The 19,099-nt window shown below is 37.5% G+C and overlaps 1 protein-coding gene across 1 annotated transcript in view; it reads left to right on the plus strand.

Annotated features, from left to right (window-relative positions):
- The window catches only part of asun (integrator complex subunit 13 asun), a 122,970-nt gene that overhangs the window by 46,827 nt on the left and 57,044 nt on the right, over nt 1-19,099 (plus strand). Inside the window, exons 7-10 of the mRNA XM_067149287.2 lie at nt 6,282-6,435; nt 6,808-7,024; nt 8,803-8,967; nt 16,617-16,774. Of these exons, the coding sequence (XP_067005388.1) occupies nt 6,282-6,435; nt 6,808-7,024; nt 8,803-8,967; nt 16,617-16,774 (694 nt within the window). The remainder of the gene's footprint in view (nt 1-6,281; nt 6,436-6,807; nt 7,025-8,802; nt 8,968-16,616; nt 16,775-19,099) is intronic.

Genomic DNA, 19,099 nt, shown 5'->3' on the forward strand with positions numbered 1-19,099 from the left:
ACTGGATCTCTCTGCAATCTCATCATGCAGTAAAAATGTAGGAGACATAAATGACTGGAAATTGTATGTTATATAACTGGAACAAATATTTCCAGAGATATTTGGAGGTTTGTGAAAAAATTAATAATAAAAAATCTCCATTATTATCATCATCATCATCATCATCATCATCATAATCATCATCATCATCAAGGTAGAGTGCATAAAACATAAAAGATCAGAAATGATATAATGTACAGTTTTTCAGTACGGCTAATATTAACGGAGAAATTTAGCATTTCTTGTTTTGGTCCCCTTAATATTGCTATGGCACTATACACTAATCAAATAGGTAATGTATAGCTTAGTACACTTTCTGGATATTTCTGAACTTAAAATACCGAGTTTGAAGAAATTCTCGTCGTCGTTTTCTTGTGATGTTCAACAGACAAACAGACAAAAATTGAATTGAATCCACTTTCAACTTTTGTAAACCTAATCTGAGATAAAAACAAAGTAATAGGCAAAAATTTGCAGTGTACAGACAAAATTGTAATTTTATTTGTATATATGAATAATGAATTTTGTGCTTTTAGCAACTGGAAATTATAGACTACCTTGTTCACACCTGCCCACTTTTACACTTTATCCGTAAAATTTACAGAAATTGCAGCATTTTACAATTTTATGGATGGACGGTGTCATTTTACTACTTCACGGACAAACATTTGAAACGTTAACATTCAATAATCACTCCACTTCCGTACAATCGTTTGCCTGGGTCGAAGGCAAGTCCACGATAGTCGATAACTCATTCTTTGATATGATTGGTATTTTTAACCGTGTGATGTTTGTGTCGTTATTGGAATTTAATTTAAAGCCGGGATAACAGTTCTTTTGCGTGAATCTTAGGTGTTGACAGGCTCTGCTCCACAAATACTTTGTTCCGCTCCGTTCACTTGTTGTGATTTAACCTATATTCTTTGACCACGTGAGTGTTGTTCTTTGTTCACGAAGTTGGGATTCCTTGAAGGTTTTGGCCTTTTAAGGTTATGACATTTTTTAAAGAAGTGTTTATGTTTATGTTATAACTTTGTGTTCTGCAGTTTGTATTCGTTAGACTGGTTATGTGAACGAAAGGGATCCTTGAAATGTCATTGTAATATTAGTCCCAAATGGAAGATAATAATTGCTTTTACTCAAATAAATTGTAGAATCTGCAGTAAATTAAGAAATAGTAAGAAATATTTTACTTCTAGAGAATAATATGGATACATATTTTACTACCTTATAACTATTTTTTTCTGCTACGTTGTAGCGCTTCCGTATGTGTTCTTTTTTTGTCTAACACTTTTGTGTGCAATGTCTTTGCTCCACTGAATTGTTCGAACTGATTAGGTGTCATTTTCTTCATGTTGCTCATTCGTTTTGTGCCCTAACTCATTCATTAAATTATACGCTGAAGAAAATGGAAATTGCAACACCCAGAAGGAGTGGTGCTACATTGCTGCAATTGAACATGCAGGACGAGTGTTCGGTTGTGATTCAATGATTACACTTTTAGGTCCTTCTGACCGCAAGTTTGGACAACAATCAATACAGGATGTGCCCACAACGAGCTGCAATTCATTGATGAATTCGTCGAGGCATGGAGTCAATAAGGCTCTGGATTGTTTCCTGAGGAATTGTGGCCCATGCTTGCTGCACTGCACGGGTCAGTTGTTCCAGAGTTGTGGGTGGCTGAGGACGGTTGGCCAGTTGTCGACCCATCATGTCCCACACATGCTCAATAGGACTGAGGTCCGGGGATCTGGCAGGCCATTCTAAGGTTGTGATGTCGTGGAGAGCTTCTCTGGAGATGCGTGCAGTGTGAACCCGGGCATTGTCTTGCTGAAACAACCCATTAGCAATGTTCGCCATCATAGGTACAACCACTGGATTGAGTACCCTATCAACGTACTGTCGAGCAGTCATAGTGCCCTCAACAAGCACTAATTGTGATTTCACATTAAAGCCAATAGCTCCCCAGACCATAATGCTTGGTGTTGGCCCTGTGTGCCTCTCAACAATAAGATCTGGGCGGACACGATTCCGGCGATCACTGCGGGCAAAACAGAAGCGCGATTCATCACTAAAGATGACCCTATGCCATTCGTCGACCCACGTTGATCTTTCTTGACACCCGGCCAGCCTTACACATCGCTGTTGTGAGGTCAATGGAACACCTTCTGCAGGGACACAGGCTCGTAAGGCAGCTGCATGCAGGCGATTACCAACTGTTTGTTGTGTAACGTGGGGTGCCACAGCTGCTCGAATTTGCGCTGCTGTTGCATGGGGTTCCACCCGGGCCATCCGAATGATGCGGCGATCCTCTCTCACAGATGTCTGTCGCGCTGGGCCTGTGCCAGGTCTACAAGTGTGGGTACCTTCATTTGACCACTGCTGCCATACACGTTGTACCGTAGATGCCTGTCGGCCAACACGTGCAGCAACAGTCCTTAGCGATAATCCAGCCTCACACAGCCCAATTATCCGAGCCGTCTCAAACGGCGACAGTTGTTGATAGCGTGCTCTTCTCTGTCGTCGAGGCATGTTTGACGGCGAACACTTCACTGCACAGACTGCAAGTCAACTACACTACACCAGAGTCCGTATACTGGAGTTGATTCCTCCGTGACCAATCACGTGGGGAAACCTGTGGCAACAATCCAATGGGTCTGAAACTTTGATCGTTTACATATCTACATGGCATCGTTCCATATCTTGAAAATCAACACAAACGACCAATGCCTTCATGGTGTTGCAATTTCCATTTTCTTAAGTGTACATTTATTGGTCCAGGGATCATGCTATTTTGCTGTTTTCACTGCCTGCGCTAGTCATATGGACAACGATAATGAGAATTCACAGGCATAGCATTCCCATTCGTCGGTGCTAGCCCTGGACTTCAAGAAAGAAATAAAAGACTGCACAGGCAACGAAATGCAACATAAGGGAGACCTGTGTACAGCTCGTAAGTGCGTATACTTATTTCTCTAGATATTTCTCTAGTAATGACGGTATTTCTTAATTTCAATAAGTAAAACTCTTTCAAGATTAAAACTATTGTGTCCACCTATTCAATACAAATATATATTTGTATTGAATATTTTAATCTTGAAAGAGTTTTACGTATTGTATCTTCAATATGGAACAAAATAAGATTAGTTACTTGTAATTTCTTAATTTACTGCAGACTTTACACTATATTTGAGTAAAATCAATTATTATCTTCCATTTGGGACAAATATTACAGTGACATTTTGTGGATCCCTTTCGTTCACATAACCAAAGAAGAATAAGAATTACATTTGTTCCACGTGTGTGTATATTTTTTACCATGTGCATATTCTTTGTTCACGAGGTTGGCATCGTGTTCATTTAATGGTTTAAGACTTTGTGTGCTTTGACATGTTGAAGTGTTTGACTGCCTTGAGTGTTTATGTTATTGTTTTATGTGAAGTTCAGTGATCCAGATTCCTTTCAATGTTTTAGTAGACATAAAGACATTTGTTCTTGGACATTTTCATACGCTATATTCCTATTGCAGATTATCATGAATAAATCCAACAAGAAACAGTACTTGATTAAAAATCAAAGAAGTTAGTTATTGGCATTCAGACTTCGAACATAGTGAATGATCTCCAGGATACAGATAAATCCCTTTTCTTTTCATCGTTTAGAAACTATTTTTGTACTGCCTGTGACTACATCATGAACAAGCTTCCACTTAAGGATGATGTGTTCAAGCATGCTCAAGTTGCTAGGTTAGACAAAATTGAAGATGCATAGCTTTTTTCCATTTGTATTTTCTTGGAAAAGTTTCCTATCATGTTATGTAAGGAAGAGAATGAAACTACATATGAGGTGGTGAATGAGCTTCAGAGGCAGTTCACTGCTCTTCACGTAGATGACGCTTTGGTTGCAAGATGCTGCAACAAATTCCAGTTGGACACAAATATCAAGAATTCGTGGAGCCGATGGACTTCTTAAGTATAACCGATTTCAGCCTTGTGAAGAAAAATAGAACAGAGGTCAGATCATCCATGGCCAATGAATCTCTGTAGTCTATTTCTATTTTGAAGACCAGGAGTTCTGGTCCCTGAAAATGAAAACCTACAACCTGTTTTCCAATCAATGACAGGGTCACGGATGAAATGAATGAAGCCCACATCTTGCGGCGAAGATAGGAATTGTGTCGGTTACCGAAGCTTGTCGCACTCCTCTGAGGCAATGATTAATAACAGACAGATGAAATGAAATGATAGTGGATAGTGTTGCTGGAATGAAAGATGACAGGGTAAACTGGAGTACCTGGAGGAAAACCTGTCCTGCCTCTTTGTCCAGCACAAATCTCACATGGAGTGACTGGAATTTGAACCACAGAACCCAGCGGTGAGAGACTGACGCGCTGCCATCTGAGCCACGGAGGCTAGTTCTGGTCCCTGTAACAACAAGATATTTTCTCAAGACTTTTTTTGCAGGAAGTTAAAAAGGCCACAACTATAACTTTAAATCGTAATCTATAAGCTTAATTCCATATTGATATTGTACACAAATGCAACGAGAAGAAGGCTTCCACCTAAGCAATACTTATTTCTATTAAATTAAAATTAGGACCGGTTTCGACCTTTCTAGGTCATCTTCAGCTGGTCACACAATCACGTATAATATATCATGCAATACAAACATTACCAAATCCAACAAGGAATGTCATATAGCGACAACATGTCAAATGGTTCATCTACATTTACACAAAACTGCCAAGGGAAGGAGCCTCTACTTCAGTCAAATACCATAGTGCAACTTAACATAGGATGTCACGACTCAACTTCCAATATAAGCAGCACAGATTTATGTGTGCACATTCTAGAATCTACTCTCCGCTCAAGTTTCAACTGAGTCCACACAATCCCATATGATGAATTTGACATGTAACTTTATGTTTCGTATGTGTATATGTGTGACCCAAGACTCACACTTGAGAACCTGGTTTTAAGTGCAATTCATACCTACAATGCAGGTCACTGATCTTTTAACACAATTTACTCCAACAGTCAACTTCAATTGTACATAAAAATGCTTATTCATTAAGACCCCAAGAACAGAGCTATTCAGCCTTAAAAGTTAAGGTATTAATTTGGGGCATAAGATTCTATCACAACTGAAGATCTAGGAAATAAGGAGAGAAACCCATAAGTCCAATAAACTGTGATCAACGCATACACTCTTCCTGGGAAAGATAGGACCTAAAATCAAGTAACTCTCGTTTATGAACAATTCATATTCTTACAACGTGTTTTATGTATGTTACTCATGGAAAGATTTCATTACAGTGTATAAGGCACACGGAACAGGAAGTGCAACACACAACATTCCACAAGACCAACAAATTGTGATTAATACACATGCCTTCTATGATATCATATATATTTTTACAAAAACTAGCACCTAACTTGATACCTCATGCCTATGAGCAATTTAACTTTTATAGATATGTTTTTATGTATGTCACTTATGTTAAGACAATGTATACTAAGTTTTAATCCGACGATTGTCCCCATTCATGAACCATTTGACATGTTGTCGCTATATGACATTCCTTGTTGGATTTGGTAATGTTTGTATTGCACGGTATGTTATATGTGATTGTGTGACCAGCTGATGATGACCTAGAAAGGTCGAAACCGGTCCTAATTTTAATTTAATAATAATAAGTACTGATTAGGTGGAAGCCGTCTTCTCATTGCATTTATGACCTTAAAGTCGAACTAGCGTGTGATTTGCAGTGTGTATTATATTATTTCTTGCCTGTGTTATGTTGAACAAGTTTTATTGTGTAAAGCCTTTTTCAATTAACGCATATCTGCTTCATTTATCAAGGAAGTCCTGTTATGTATGCTCCAAACTAATATTCACCATACCTGCTGCTGTTTAACGTGGATTTCTTCTTGATTGTTATGTTCATCTTCAAATCATTGGCCTATGATGTAAGCAGATATGATTTCATTGAAGTATCCTGTTCAAAACATGACTTATTTTATTTTGTAGCCCAGAAGTATTAGTATTTTCGTCAGGCTGGAGTATATTCACAATGTCGAGAATCGTTAGATTTTTTGTCGTACATGAGTTTTACCGTGTTAAAATTTGGGTTTTACTGATAGCCCTTTTCAAAAGTTGGCATGTATGTTGTTTATATTTCTCATAGTTATGTGACTTCAGCTTGTGTCTTCCAAATAAATAAGATGATGTTGAATCTGTAGGTAATGCTGCGGATTCTGCCATGATTCGCACCCAGAGAGAAGGTGCAGACTATGAGACTGTCACCCTCAAATGGTGCACACCTCGGGGATGCAGTGCTTCCGAGATGCAGAACTGTACAGCCATGCATCGTATTACCCCTGTTGATGTTAACAGGTAGAAAATCATGTAATCAAATCTTCTTTGTTTTCTCTTAAATTACTACTTTTTCATATGTTGCTGTGAAGCTCTTCTTTAACCTTGTAGTACATTTATGCACAAACCCTCAGGATGAATGTGGCTTGTCTTTATGTTTGCCACAGCTGCAGCCACTTAAAATCAGATAATTTAAAGTTCAAAGGATGAAAAACATTTATTACTTTCTCTCTATTGCCTTTATAGTTGAGTTCATTCATTGAAACCATCCATTTTTGTAGGTTGATTAATGGAGTATGTTTTATACAAGTAATAAAACAAAGTTTTCATTCATATCATCTGAAACCATTCCCTTCACAGTTTTCATTACTCTTTTTATTATGTTGTTTGTAGTCGCCCATCATCATGCCTGATCAATTTCCTGCTCAATGGCCGCTCTGTGATGCTAGAAATGCCTCGCAAAGCTGGAGGGAAGATGATATCACACCTCCTAGCTGCTCATGGTGGGGAGATCTTCATCCATACTTTGGTCACTGCAAGAAGCGTCTTGGAGGATCCTCCATCCATCAGTGAGGGCTGTGGTGGAAGGGTGACAGACTACAGGATTACAGTGAGTAATTGCTCTGTGCATATGATACTGGCTGCACACTCATATTTAAAACATCTTGGTCCAGAAGTTGAGTAGATGATTTTTATTTAAAAACAAGATAGGATATTGTACCTACTCCAGTAAGTTACAGCACTTTCTGTTTTGGCAGTCAATGGATGCAATCCAAATGCTTTGTCTGCACACATTATTTTAGATGTACATGGTGCAACATGTGATCCTTGATTTAACCACAAATACTGATTGTATTTTGTGCTCTACCTCATCACTAAATGTGCAACTTTTTTCTTGTTGACATCTCTGTTGTAATTCTGTTTAATGTTCTCTGTGTTGGTGATGTAGAACTTGACATACTTGGAACTGCTGTGGAACTGTCACATCAGTTATTGTACACTACTACTGAAAGACAGACCTGACTATGTCTTTCATCTTTCATATGTCTTATGGATTTCAGATAATTCCTTAATCTGAAATGTTACCTTGCAAACTTGTCCTTAGAAAGAAAGACAATTGTAATCGAATCCCACTGGTGTCTATTTGGCCATTTTTGTTCTATACTTAACATCTCTTCAACATGTACTAAATGTACGTAACATGACCTAATAGGTTGAAAGTCGGTTTCGATTACAATGCGGTCGTGAAAATTCAGTATTCAAAGACGATTGTCATTTTCTGGCCAATAAATTTCAAGTTCTGCTGCTATATGGAAACTTAAGGGGAGTGTTCAATATAATTAAACTGATGTACCATATTGACCTACATATAAGACAGCCTCACATTTAAGGCAGTCTTGCATTTTTTAAAGGTATTTACAAGAAAAATTAAGTACTGTATGTAATTATAACATATTTAGGCTCTCCTATAACTTATGCCTGTTGTACACTATCAGATTTTACTTTCAGTTCAATACTTCACAGGAAAAGTTGTCAGTTCTTGTCAAAGATTATTTAACATTGGTGAAGGTTTGACAAGATTTTAAAAGATTTGGCAGGGTTTGATAGCATTTTGTTTTAAAAATGGAAGGAAGGCAAGCAGCAGTTGTGGTTCTTGGACTAGCAGTTGGATATATGAAGAGAAATGCACAATAAAGCATAATTTACACGGGGAAAAGATTAATGTGGTTACCTTCAACATAATTTTTGCAATATATTTACTGTCATAACATAATTTGCAAATGTTATGTTTTTTTTTTTGCAAGCTGCTTTACGTCGCACCGACACAGATAGGTCTTATGGCAACGATAGGTCAGGAAAAGGCTAGGGGTGGGAAGAAAGCGGCTGTGGCCTTAGTTAAGGTACAGTCCCAGCATTTGCGTGGTGTGAAAATAGGAAACCACAGAAAACCATCTTCAGGGCTGCCAACTGTGGGTTCGAACCCACTGTCTCCCGAATACTGGATACTGGCCATACTTATGTTATGTTATGTTATGTTATGTTATGTTATGTTATGTTATGTTATGTTATGTTGCATTTACTTGCATGCATTGAATAAAAATGATTGCAATGCAATGGAAATTCATATCTTATCACATGAAAACATATTAGAAATTCAGTAATAATAATAATAATAATAATAATAATAATAATAATAATAATAATAATAATAATAATACGAAAAAATCATCATAAATTGAACATCGCTGATAGTGTTTACTTATAGGTTACTGTACAGTAATAAATATAAAAGCTGTCCATCCCCTTGAAATATTTCTCTTAGGCTCAGGACCTTCTCAGCCACACATCCTGGCTATTTAAAATCTAAGGATGCTTATATTGTTTCAGGATTTTGGAGTCTTGATGCAGAACAACAAGTTGGCTCCTATGAAACGAAAGTTTGATGAATGCGAGACAGAAACTCCTCTAAGTAAAATGAGAGCAAGATTAGATCGCCACACCAAGTTCTGGCCTATCACCATATCAGCAACTCTCATCTTCAACTTAAGAAATGTAAGTTCAAAAAGCTTTTCCTTTTCAGCTGTCTTAACATTTTCTTAGCTGCCTCTGTGGATCAGTGGTAGAGTGTCGGCCTCTTGATCTCAAGATAGCGGGTTCAAACCCGGCAGAGGTAGTTGGATTTTTGAAGGGCGGAAAAAAGTCCATTCGACACTCCATGTCGTACGATGTCGGCATGTAAAAGATCTCTGGTGACACGCTTGGTGTTTACCCGACAAAATTCATTAATTCTCAGCTATAGACGCCCAAGAGAGTTTCCGTTTACTCGGTCTGCCATGTAGTGGGCTTGGATTAAAATAGATTGATGAGCAGGCAGCCAGATGGCGTCAAATTGAAATGTCTGCACACGGTAGCTGAGGCCATACGATTATTGTTATTATTATTTATTAACACTTTCTTGTTGTCTTTCATATTAAAATAGCTTTGTGCTAGTGGAGAATTTTCTGTTTCACAATGTAAAGTTTCAGAAAATAACTATGTTTATACTAGTTACAGTTTTAACTACTCAATGCATATATAACATGTGAAACTTGAATGGGAAATCCATAGATGGCCTGTATTTAGGGAGCTTTTGTGAGCTGGCAATAAAACCTTACAAGCCTTTGCAATACCAGAGCAGAAGCTATGATGGATTATCAATATATGGTATAGTTTATGTTGCAATTTTTTAAGTTTTTCTCTCATGTTTCTTGATTTATAAATTTCATTTTTCCGTATTGATAGTTGCCAATTGTCATAAAAGGAAAAGAAAGTTCCACCTGATCAATACTTTTTATTTACATGTAATGCAGATTATCACATGTCTAGGACCGGTTTCGACTTCCTGATAAGGTCATCCTCAGCTACATTAGAATCTTATTTGCATTTTCACCTTTTGCCTCATAAAGATCTTTATGACATACTCTATTGTTTAACAATATCATTTAAAATTTTTTATACTCTTGCTAAAAATTTTTAAAAACATTACATCATAACTGAAATTGTGACAAAACAAGCTTATATCTTAATATACACATGCAATAGTAGCGGAATGAATTCGTCTTTAAGCTTGTTGAGTGTAAAGGTTTACCATAGGCATGTTGCCTATTCAGTTGAAATGAGCCCCATTTTACAAATGTACAGTCATATTTGAGGGGAGCTTTGTTTATATTCATGAATGTTATAGCAATGAGCTACCAGTAAAATATACTAATTAACTAGAGTTACGTGTTGATTTCCATAAAATATTATATTACATGTTCACATTAAATATTGAAGTACGATAATGTACTTAGTAGACTAAATTGTGTGTTGACTTCAATAAAATTTTACATATTCACATTAAAATATTATGAAGTGTGATTAATGTACTTCGTGACACTGAGAATCTAAAATAGCTGTTGGCCTTAGTTCTTGCATTATATTATGTTGTTGCATTAAAATACTGCACAATTTGCCTTTTACACAAAACATATGACACACTGTAAGATATGCTATATATGAATGTCTTTTAAGTCCAAATAGTAAGTGACAGCACTTTCTTATTTTATACAATGGATTGATGCAAATTCAAAATTGCAAGCTTTAATATGCAATGCTTATACACTTTGTGTATGACTCAACCACTTTTTAATTGACTTGAACATATTCTGGCCTGTCCGATGTGGCTGTTGTTCTGGAATTTTCTTACTATGAATGTCGTAAATGTTGGTGGTTCCTTTCCCTTTTTTATGAAGTTGGCAAAATTCCAATTTTATGGAAATCAACATGTAACTCTAGTTAATTAGTATATTTTACTGGTAGCTCATTGCTATAACATTCACGAATATAAACAAAATTCCAATTTTGCCAACTTCATAAAAAAGGGAAAGGAACCACCAACATTTACGACATTCATAGTGAGAAAATTCCAGAACAACAGCCACATCGGACAGGCCAGAATATGTTCAAGTCAATTAAAAAGTGGTTGAGTCATACACAAAGTGCATATTAAAGCTTGCAGTTTTGAATTTGCATCAATCCATTGTATAAAATAAGAAAGTGCTGTCACTTACTATTTGGACTTAAAGACATTCATGGGTATAGCATATCTTACAGTGTGTCATATGTTTTGTGTAAAAGGCAAATTGTGTAGTATTTTAATGCAACAACATAATATAATGCAAGAACTAAGGCCAACAGCTATTTTAGATTCACAGTGTCACGAAGTACATTAATCACACTTCATAATATTTTAATGTGAATATGGAAAATTTTATTGAAGTCAACACGCAATATAGTCTACTAAGTACATTATCATACTTCAATATTTAATGTGAACATGTAATATAATATTTTATGGAAATCAACACGTAACTCTAGTTAATTAGTATATTTTACTGGCAGCTCATTGCTATTACATTCACGAATATAAACAAAGCTCCCCTCAAATATGACTGTACATTTGTAAAATGGGGCTCATTTCAACTGAATAGGCAACATGCCTATGGTAAACATTTACACTCAATAAGCTTAAAGACGAATTCATTCCACTACTATTGCATGTGTATATTAAGATATAAGCTTGTTTTGTCACAATTTCAGTTATGATGTAATGTTTTTAAATTTTTTTTAGCAAGAGTATAAAATTTTTTAAATGATATTGTTAAACAATAGAGTATGTCATAAAGATCTTTATGAGGCAAAAGGTGAAAATGCAAATAAGATTCTAATGTAGCTGAGGATGACCTTATCAGGAGGTCGAAACCGGTCCTAGACATGTGATAACCTGCATTACATGTAAATAAAAAGTATTGATCAGGTGGAACTTTCTTTTCCTTTTATGACAATTTCTCTCATGTTTGTGGAGTGAAGATATCTCTTAGCTGAGAAGATGCTTTGAGAGCTGCCACATAAATCAAAAATGGATGAAGCATTTGTTATGCTATTAAAGGGATTGGTGCATCATTTGGGAGTGTTCAGCATGCTCCGAGATGATTCATTGAACTCGGTACCTAACAGAGATGGTGTGGATGAGGTCATTATAAGTCTACAACTGCCAGGGATGACAGGTTCCTAGTCGTTCAGGTCTTTCTAGATTACCAAATCATCTTGATGCGGTAAGGAGCTTGCTGTAAGTGAGAGGACTGTAAGACGAAGACTTCTTGAAGCATGTTTGAAGTCAAGAAGACCCACCACTGGTGTGAAGCTTACTCTCCAGCACCGAACAGCATGATTAGAATTTGCATTGCAGTACCGGCACTGGTCTAGTGGTCTGTGGACCATTGGTCAACAGTACTGGTAATAGATGAATCGTGATTTTTTTCTCCGGTTACGTGATGTGATGGTAGATTGAGTATGCAATATCTCCAAGTGGACTCTGTTTGGAGTTGGCTCCATCATAGTTAGGGTTGGTGTCAGCTTTCAGGTGCAAACGAAGCTGGTCATCATTCATGGAGGTGCTTTACACACCGATACATTAAAAAGGTGCTCCATTTGTCGGCAAAAGCTTCAAACTGATGCACGACGACTTATGTCCCCATGTTGCTCGTTGTGTGTCGGAATTCCTTGGCAGTGTCAGTATGCAAACCCTGAACTGGCCAACACATATCCCAGACCTCAGTTGCATTGAGCACCTTTGGGATATGCTTGGGCAAAATATTCAACTGTGAAATTTTGACACACTAAATGAAATGAGACCAGCACTATTGAAGGAATGAATGTGCATTCCACAGGAAATGATCCAAGACCTTGTGGGTAATGCTATACTGCATGAAGTCTGTCGTCGTCATGGGAGGGGGGGTGGAAACACACATCACTAGTGTGTGGAAACTTATCAGTGACAGCAAGAGAAGGTTCAGTTGCAAGATCGTAAATTAAGATAAGTCTTTGTTCCATTAATTCTATTCATTGGAATTCACTGAAAATGTAAAAATTTGCAAGTTTTTGAAAAATAACATAAAATATGGTAAAAGAGATTACCGACCTTTGATGATAAAAGCACATTAGGGCACAATCAATGCAGTGTATTGTGTAATCAGTAACAAACAAGGTTTCAGGGTAATGTTATATAACTATTTTTTGTTTTAAATTTGGCACGATCCACTAATTTTAAAGTCAGTATATATATATATATATATATATATATTTGGATTCTTGAATTAGAAATGAATATGGATGAATCACTCATTTGACTCACATAGCACTGTGTTACAGTTGGCATTCCTTTCAGCTGTGAAATCACAGCATTAACTTGATAATGGAAAAACCTGAAATATTGCTGGAAGAACCATTTGCAAATGTTTTTTCAGTATTTTATAGAAAGTCATATTGTGCTGAAAGAAAGCTTTCGACAAATCTGAAAATTAAAGTTAAAATACTTTTTGAGATATCCCTGAAGTTTAGTGAATTATTGTTGTGTACAGTGAAACCTCGTTAGTGCATTCCTCATTAACATGTTTTCCCACTTAGCACGTTGTAAATTCGAAGTCCCAATTCTCATCATAATAAATCTATATAAAAATACCTCACTTATCGCGTCACACATTTTCGCTGTTACAACTTAGTATGATCACATTTTTCGTAGCTGTATCTTTGTTACCCCTTCCGAAAGAAACATGATTTCCAACTCGGGTAAGAGCTGTCACTACATTTGCGTGATTACGGGAAAAGGCATTCCTGAACTTCAAAGGATAAGTTGCACTTTAGGGGAGCAAGCCATTAGCCTCAAGAATGTTCAGTTTTGCTTGCTGGTTAACAGCGAGCCTGTTTGTGCTTGTATTTTGCATTCCATTCAGAAGGCAGAAATGTATTTTGTGTTGAGTGGTACAGTAAAGTGTAGCTAATATTTGTCATGTGATATGATAGCCTATATCTGGATTAGGAACATAATCGTGTGTAATTGACTAGCGTGGTGCATATTTGTCTTGTGATAGCCTAGTTATGGACATGGAAAATGTGAAATTCCTTAATGACTTAATCAAGACAGAATTAAAATCTATCAGAAAGTGGACTGGCATAAGTGCACAGAGGTCTCAAATGTTGAAACTTGCACCTTTGAGTTTCGACTCGATCACCACGATCAAAGTTTTTTCAATTCAGAATGGTGGCCAGAGTCATTCCTCACAGTTGCACATGGTCAAATGTAACCTTCAATTCATTGTCTAAGAGTTTGACCACAAAATAATGTTTAATAACCCATTGCTCCGATGTGGCCTTTACTAACATTTTTTTTAAGAAAGAGTGTGATCCGCATTAATACTTCGATATTTTTGTTGGCTCCTGTGCACATTTTCATATTTGTTATTCAGTGTTTTTCCCACCCTTCAGTGTACTGGTACTTGTTATTTTATAATCCCCAGTGGAAAACGTTTTCATGTTTGGTCTCTCGTGTTTTTCACACTTTGTTACTTTCCTCTCATCTTTAGAAGTGGTAGGGAGACCTATAATTTTCACCATACTCGCGGATAAACGGCGTAAAATGGCCTCATTGACTACTAAGTATTTTTCATTTTCCACCTTGTATCGACAAGGTGGAAAATAAAAACTGCGTAGTTGTGAATCTGTGTAAGTGCGATACGGACCATGAAGCTGATTTTATGTAATAATATGCCATTTATTTATTTATTTATTTATTTATTTATTTATTTATTTATTTATTTATTTATTTATTTATTCATTCATTCATTCATTCATTCATCGGGAGTGTCCAAGGACATGTTCGGCTCGCCTGGTGCAGTCCTTTCTATTTGATGCCTCTGGGTGACATGCGTATCTAGACATGGGATGATGATGATGTAGGGAGAGATTGAAACTTGGTGTTGGCACATAGCCTAATCTTGTCGAATAACACTAAAGGGTCTGTTCAAGGCTTAACATCTTCATCCAATGGACAAATAACCATAAACAACCTCATGTGACCTCACTCCATATGAATGCTGCAGAGAAATTTGGAATTGAATCCAGGGTTTTGGCACACAATCTAGTGATTAGAAATTCTATACCATCACCTCTCCTACCCTTTTGGCCATCATTCTGATGGTGACATTTTTTTCCACCAACAGAACTCAAACCAGCCAACCACAGTGTCTACTATACAGACTTCACACCTTAACAAGGTGGGCTATAACTTAACATTAAGAAAACATAACATCTTTACTAACTTGCATCAAACTCCAAGGCAGCTCCTCCTACCATGGTCAGTGGAGAGGTCCTCCACAACATCTAAAAACTAACACTTTCCTTACATTGGCAGCCATCTCTCAACAAATGTTAAGTTAGATCTCAAAATATAGTCTGCTAGGCTGTGTATCTCAAATGGTAGAGCACTGGCCTTCTGTGCTCAAGTTGGCAGGTTTGATGCCAGCCCAATCTGGTGGTATTTGAAGGTTCTTAAATACGACAGCCTCATACTGTTAGATTTACTAGCACATAAAAGAAGTCTTGTGAGACAAAATTCCGGCACCTCAGTTAACCTGAAAACCATATAAGAAGTTGGTGGGATGTAAAATCAATAATAATAATAATAATAATAATAATAATAATAATAATAATAATAATAATAATAATACAGTATCACCTCAGTTGCATGAAGAGATATTTATGTATTTTGAAACATACAGAGCACATACAGGGTCCCTCTTATAAAACCTAGACCAAACGCACAGTGTTTGTACTCTCTGCTACGGCAGCTCAGCTTTAAGCTTGTATACAATCTTATACAAAATTTTACCTTGTAAAGGATGCTGGAAGTTTTTTCCTTCCTGGGTCATACAGTCATTTTATCTGGTAACCACATTCTCACTGACGTCAGCGAGTTCTGCCACTGTAATGTTTCTGATTTTGTTTGTAATGTTTTCTTTCAGTTCTTCCAATGTGTGAGGATGTGTTCAATACACTTTTTCTTTCAGTTTACCCCACAAGTAAAAATCACACACTCTTAGATTGGAGAATGAGGGGGGAAAATAGACCAGCACTGATCATTCTGTCTGCAAACACCTCCGAGATTGTAAGAAGGGAATCTTCAGCTGTATGAGCAGGGGATGAATCTTGTTGAAACCACCTATGCAATATTTCATCTTCCGTTAACTGATGGAAGAACGGTGTCGAAATGTCATCTTGGTACCTTTCTGCATTTACTGTCGTCTTCAATAAAATAGGCCCAGTTATTCGGCTTGCACTAACAGCACACCAAACACCAATCTTCCTATCATAATGAGGGACTTCATAAACACCATTAGGATTTTCTGCTCACCAATTTGACTGTTCACACGACCATCAAGATGAAACCAGAACTTTTACAAAAGTAAATACGGTGTTGCAATGATAACTGTCTCATGTTAACAGCTGAGATTCAGACTGGCAACTGATGTTTGCCATGTCGAACACGTGCAGGCTGCTTGCAAGGTCAAGAACTATGTACGTACCTCTCATACTGCAGCTGCCATAGCCCGGAGTACAAACACCTTGCATTCGGTCTGGGTTCATAAGAGAAACGCTGTATTTGGTAGTTAATTGTGATACGGAAGTAAATGATGGAGGTGTAGTAGGCGGGGAGCTATGTTTCCATTTCAGATAGGGCTGTCACTATTACAGGTCCTATAGTTTTTCATAATTAGCGATATCTGTCTGTCTGACTTCGTGAAAAACATTGACTTTTTGGGATATATATGATATTTGTGTTGCAGTACATGGATCCATTGCCTAATCTCCTGGTGAAAGAGGAGTTGACAGATGATGAGGTGGTCCAGTGTAAAAAAGTGATCTACAACTTGATTGGTCTTGAGCTTAAACATGAACCACTGCAGACCCCCAGCATGGGTCAAAGGGGCAAGGGTCCAAAGAGGTAAGAACATGCTGTTCTGTTTTTATAAAAACTGTCCAATCTATTTTGAGTGATATAAGGGCATATGTTTTCTAGCCTCTGCCTTGGCCTTGGGGTTAGCATTTTAGTTTCCTGTGAGGTTCACTACACAACTAATGCACCATAGGATATTACATGGGTTAATGTAGGTATTTTCGAGGGGCTTTAAAAGAACTTATTACAAGGTTCTCGCTAACAGTGGACTCATACTGTAAAGAGTTTAAAATTAACAGTTTTGTGATACATTTTCCAAAATTTAATGAAATTGGTCAACAAACATGTGATTATTCCACCCCCCTGAATTTAGCCATTAGAAATTCTGGGTGCGGGTCTTATTCGGTAGTGGATGGTATTCAGGATTATATGGTAAATGTACTAAGAAATGTTCACTTTGCATGAAAATGGTCTGTTTAAAGTTACCAAGAAAGTGCAATATATCTGTGTCAGAGGTGTGCGATTTTAAGAATTTTGATAGCTGTCTAAAAAAATTTAACATTTTGCTCAAAATAATGCATATTGGTATTACCTTTGTGAAGACTAAAAATGTTTCGTGTAAAAATCACTTTTCTCTTTACTGCATTTAGTGTTTTGTTACAATTGTTGAATTACAGTATAATTATTGCATTGCTGTAAAAGTGGGTCAGTTTTTAGTTCATAGTGTTACTGAAATAAATGTATTACACTCATCATCATCATTTTCCTTTATCCAGTTGTAGTCGGGTAGGGGCAAGATTGGTTCCTTTCCACTGTCTTTGGTTTTTCCACCACTCCTCCTCCAACACTGTGTCCCAGGCCAGGTTTATTTCTATAATACTGCATTGGGTTTTGTCTTTCCATCCCAATCGTGGTCGTCCTCGGTTTCTCTTTTCTTGCATTTGCATTTCCATCACCCTTTTTGACATTCTTTCATCACTGGAACGGCAGGTACGGGCTAGGAAAAGCGGCGGCCCGAAGGGGCTGGATGAAGGTCGCATTAAGCGAAAGATACCAACACCAATTAACAACGATATCTCGCCAAGCTTCTTTAATTACAAGTTCGGAAACTTTAACTGCTTTAAAAACATCAAGTAACAACAATTTACAATTAAGAGGATAATACCCGTATATACATTCAGAATTATTACAAAACACTAATGAGGGAGCCAGCCCTCTCTACCAGGTACAAGTTCACATGCATACGTGAAGGGTTTCGCTTTGCAACTTTCCGAACATAATATGAAAGACCTTCTAATATTACAATAAGGTTGAGAATAAATTAAGCATGGCCTTCCGAATTCTTAACCAACGCAACGCCCGAAGGCACATAGAGAATCCGTAGTGGATTACAATAACGTAGAAAAGCAACACCTACTTAACCCCACAATGGAATGTTTCGGCCATGAAAATACTTTCTTTAAACTGAATCAAACACATCAACTAGAAATCTTAAATAAAGATCGAATCCAAAGCACAAAGTTCCTATCATTACACAGTGACAAGCCTCGTTTTTACCTCAGGCACCTTAAATTTCGACATCTTAAGGGGACAGTACAATAGCAAGATCCCTCTTTCTCTCTTACCTCCGCGCTAGCGTGCCGGGTTCGAGGGGCAAGAAGGCAAGCCCAGGAGATAACAGACTGCTCAGAGTGCCAACAGCCGAATCGCCCGGCCGGCCGAGGAGAACGACCGCGAGCCGAGCAGCGGTCACGTGGACCGAAACTCCCCTCTAGAAGAGAAGGGAGTTGCAGAGGGGCGCGAAGCAAGAGAGATAGAGTGAGCTCGGAAGGGAGGGAGGACTCTTCAGGGCGAGAATACTTCTACATTTCCCTGAAGACATGCGGAACGGGCAAAAATACATTTATTCCATAAGAGGGGCAAGGATAGGAAATAAAATACATGTAAATACATCAAATTACACAATACATAGTACAGCTTGCAAGCACATACACTGTAAAAACACTGGAGAAAGATAGTCAGGGAGGGGGATCACAGTTTACACGGTTCAGATCCTCCCCGCCTAAAAGCCGACGCCGGAGAAGATGAGAGTAGACCTTAAAAATATAATATAAATGCAGTTCTTCTAAAAAGAGTTCCATGCAGTTGGAAAATACTCCCAGTTCAAGGAGAACACATTCCCAAAATCACTTCAAAACTTCAAATTCAAATTTGAATAGAAATGCACATAAAGAGGTTCTGTGCCTTAAAAATTTCCTGTTACTAGGAGCAGACTTTTGTAGAATAACAAGTGGACTCGGAAGAAGGAATTTGAGCCACACCAAAAGTTCATAAGCGGCACAGGAACTTAGCGAATAAGTGACAGCGACGAAT

Source organism: Anabrus simplex, chromosome 6, assembly GCF_040414725.1.
Source record: "Anabrus simplex isolate iqAnaSimp1 chromosome 6, ASM4041472v1, whole genome shotgun sequence".
Lineage (NCBI taxonomy): Eukaryota > Metazoa > Arthropoda > Insecta > Orthoptera > Tettigoniidae > Anabrus > Anabrus simplex.